Source organism: Rhodamnia argentea, chromosome 3 (assembly GCF_020921035.1).
Source record: "Rhodamnia argentea isolate NSW1041297 chromosome 3, ASM2092103v1, whole genome shotgun sequence".
NCBI classification, from domain to species: Eukaryota; Viridiplantae; Streptophyta; class Magnoliopsida; order Myrtales; family Myrtaceae; genus Rhodamnia; species Rhodamnia argentea.
The window spans coordinates 21,882,598-21,884,870 of NC_063152.1; the positions used below are offsets into that span (position 1 = coordinate 21,882,598).

The window sequence follows — 2,273 nt, forward strand, 5'->3', positions numbered from 1 at the left end:
TGTCCTTAGGTCAATCTTCGAAAACACCGAAGCACCTTGCAGTTGGTCGAACAAGTCATCTATTCTCGGCAATGGGTACTTGTTCTTAATAGTCATCTGATTCAACTGTCTATAGTCGATGCACAACCGCAACGACCCGTCCTTCTTCCTTACGAACAACACTGGTGCTCCCCAAGGTGAAGCACTGGGACGAATAAACCCTTTGTCCAATAGTTCTTGCATTTGCACCTTTAACTCCTTCAACTCGGATAGGGACATTCTATAGGGCGCCTTCGATATCGGTTCCGTCCCAGGGGATAATTCAATAGAGAATTCTGTTTCTCTCTCGGGTGGCAATCCAAGTAAATCTTGAGGAAACACATCGGTGTATTCACGCACTACCGGTATGTTTTCCAACTTAGGTCCTTCCGCCGTCGGATCTAACACAGCTGCTAAATAATCCTTACATCCATCATGCATCGGCTTAGTCACCTCAAGTGACGAGATTAAAGGGATCGACGTTCCTCCTCGACCCCCGACAAAATCAAATCTAGGGTAACCAACGGGAAAGAATTGAATCGCCCTGCTCCCGCAATCAACCACAGCCTTTAACTTGCCTAACCAATCCATCCCGACTATAACATCAAAATCATACATGGGCAACACAGCAAGATCAATCGATTCCTCACTACCGCCAATCACTATTTTACAGTCCTGTCACCCTAAGGAAACCAACACTTCACTCTTTAAGGGTGTAGCCACATGCAATATTGCTTCCAACGGTTTTAACTCTAACCCGACTAAATCAGCAAATTGAGCAGACACGAATGAATGCGAAGCCCCAAGGTTAAACAAGGCATATGCAGCATGATCGCATAATGTAACCGTACACGTGACCACGCTAGGCGTGTTCTCCACCTCCTTGCGTGCCACAGCATACACTCATCCTTGAGCTGGCGGCCTACCCAAGTCGTTACGCGGGGCGGCTCCCGCCGGTGATCCATACCGAGGCCGTTGTCCTTGCGATCGCTGTTCCGGAGCTTGACTCGGGCGGTTCCTTATTTGGTGACCCAGCTGGCCACACTTGAAGCACGCGCTCGTCCTACTTGGGCAAGGTCCACTCCCATGCCTCCTACCACATAAACGACAGTTCCAGCTGGTACGATGGTTTGGCTTCCCAATATTCTTCCAGGGTGGAGGGACGAAGCGCCTGTTGTCCGCCATTGGCCTCTTGCCAAACCGGCGACGGTCTCTAATAGGAGCGAACCGCGAACCAGATGCGGCAGCCCTTTCCTTCATGTCTCTTTCAATCATTTGACCTCTCTCATACATCTCTTCATAAGTCCTCAAGTTCGGTGCAATCATTCGATTGCGAAGGTCGAGTCTCGATCCATCCCTAAATCTTCGTGCCTTGTCTATTGGGTTCTCCACCATCCTCGGCGCGTACCTTGACAATCTAGCGAACTCCGCCTCATATTGGTCGATTGTTAACCGGTTCTGGCGAAGTTGTTGGAACTCTACCAACTTCCGCTCCTGAGCGGTCTCCGAGAAATACTTCCCGTTAAATGCCTCAGTAAAGGCAATCCAAGTGAGAGTAGCGCCCTCGGGAAATATCCTTCCTCCGGTGGCCTTCCACCAATCATCTGCGGTATCCTCTAACCGGTAAGCCGCTAGGGTCACCTTCTCCTCATCGGTGCACCCAAGAACCTCAAAGGCCTTCTCCGGTTTCTCAATCCAACGAGGTGCCATCTCTGGATCTCCAGCACCATCAAATTGAGCTGGTTTCGGTTTCAGAAATTGTTCCACCGGTTGACTCATCGGGTGATTCCCGTTCCCGTTTCCTCCTCCATGGTTATTCCCATTTGCCACATTGGCGTGCCACAAGCAGCCTCGCAGCGCTGAGCCACGGCAGCAACTCTTTCCCGAGCTTGTCTGCCCATCAAATTACCAATTTCCTCCAGGGCTCTAAGAACTCCATCTACTCTCGGGTCCTCTACTGCGGGCGCTCTCGAGCTAGAAGCTCCCCTTGTTCCTCTAGTTACGTCGCTCGCCTCGGCAAGGTTTCACTACACCTGACAACTACAATTACTCGGGGATCGGGGCTTAAGCCAAGCACTCAAGCATATCTACTCTCAACTAGCATATTAGGATCCCTCACGGTCATTAGGCAACCAACCCACGGGTACTCAATCAAGCATCCAAAACCAAAGGGAAACGAGCTATGCAATCACCAAATCATAGTACTCCAGCAACCATAGCGTCACAGCAAGGGTTTTCAATCGTACCTACGGTCC

At 50.5% G+C, this 2,273-nt stretch overlaps 1 protein-coding gene across 1 annotated transcript; it reads right to left on the bottom strand.

Annotated features, from left to right (window-relative positions):
• Window positions 1-921: 921 nt before the first annotated feature.
• LOC125314135 lies at window positions 922-1,797 on the bottom strand. Its single transcript, XM_048275617.1, has one exon. It carries the CDS (start codon window positions 1,795-1,797, stop codon window positions 922-924), a length of 876 nt encoding a protein of 291 aa, XP_048131574.1.
• Window positions 1,798-2,273: the final 476 nt, after the last annotated feature.

What these genes read in the sequence shown, in the direction of transcription:
- LOC125314135 (XM_048275617.1), bottom strand. Translation starts at nt 1,797, where the DNA reads ATGAGTCAACCGGTGGAACAATTTCTGAAACCGAAACCAGCTCAATTT.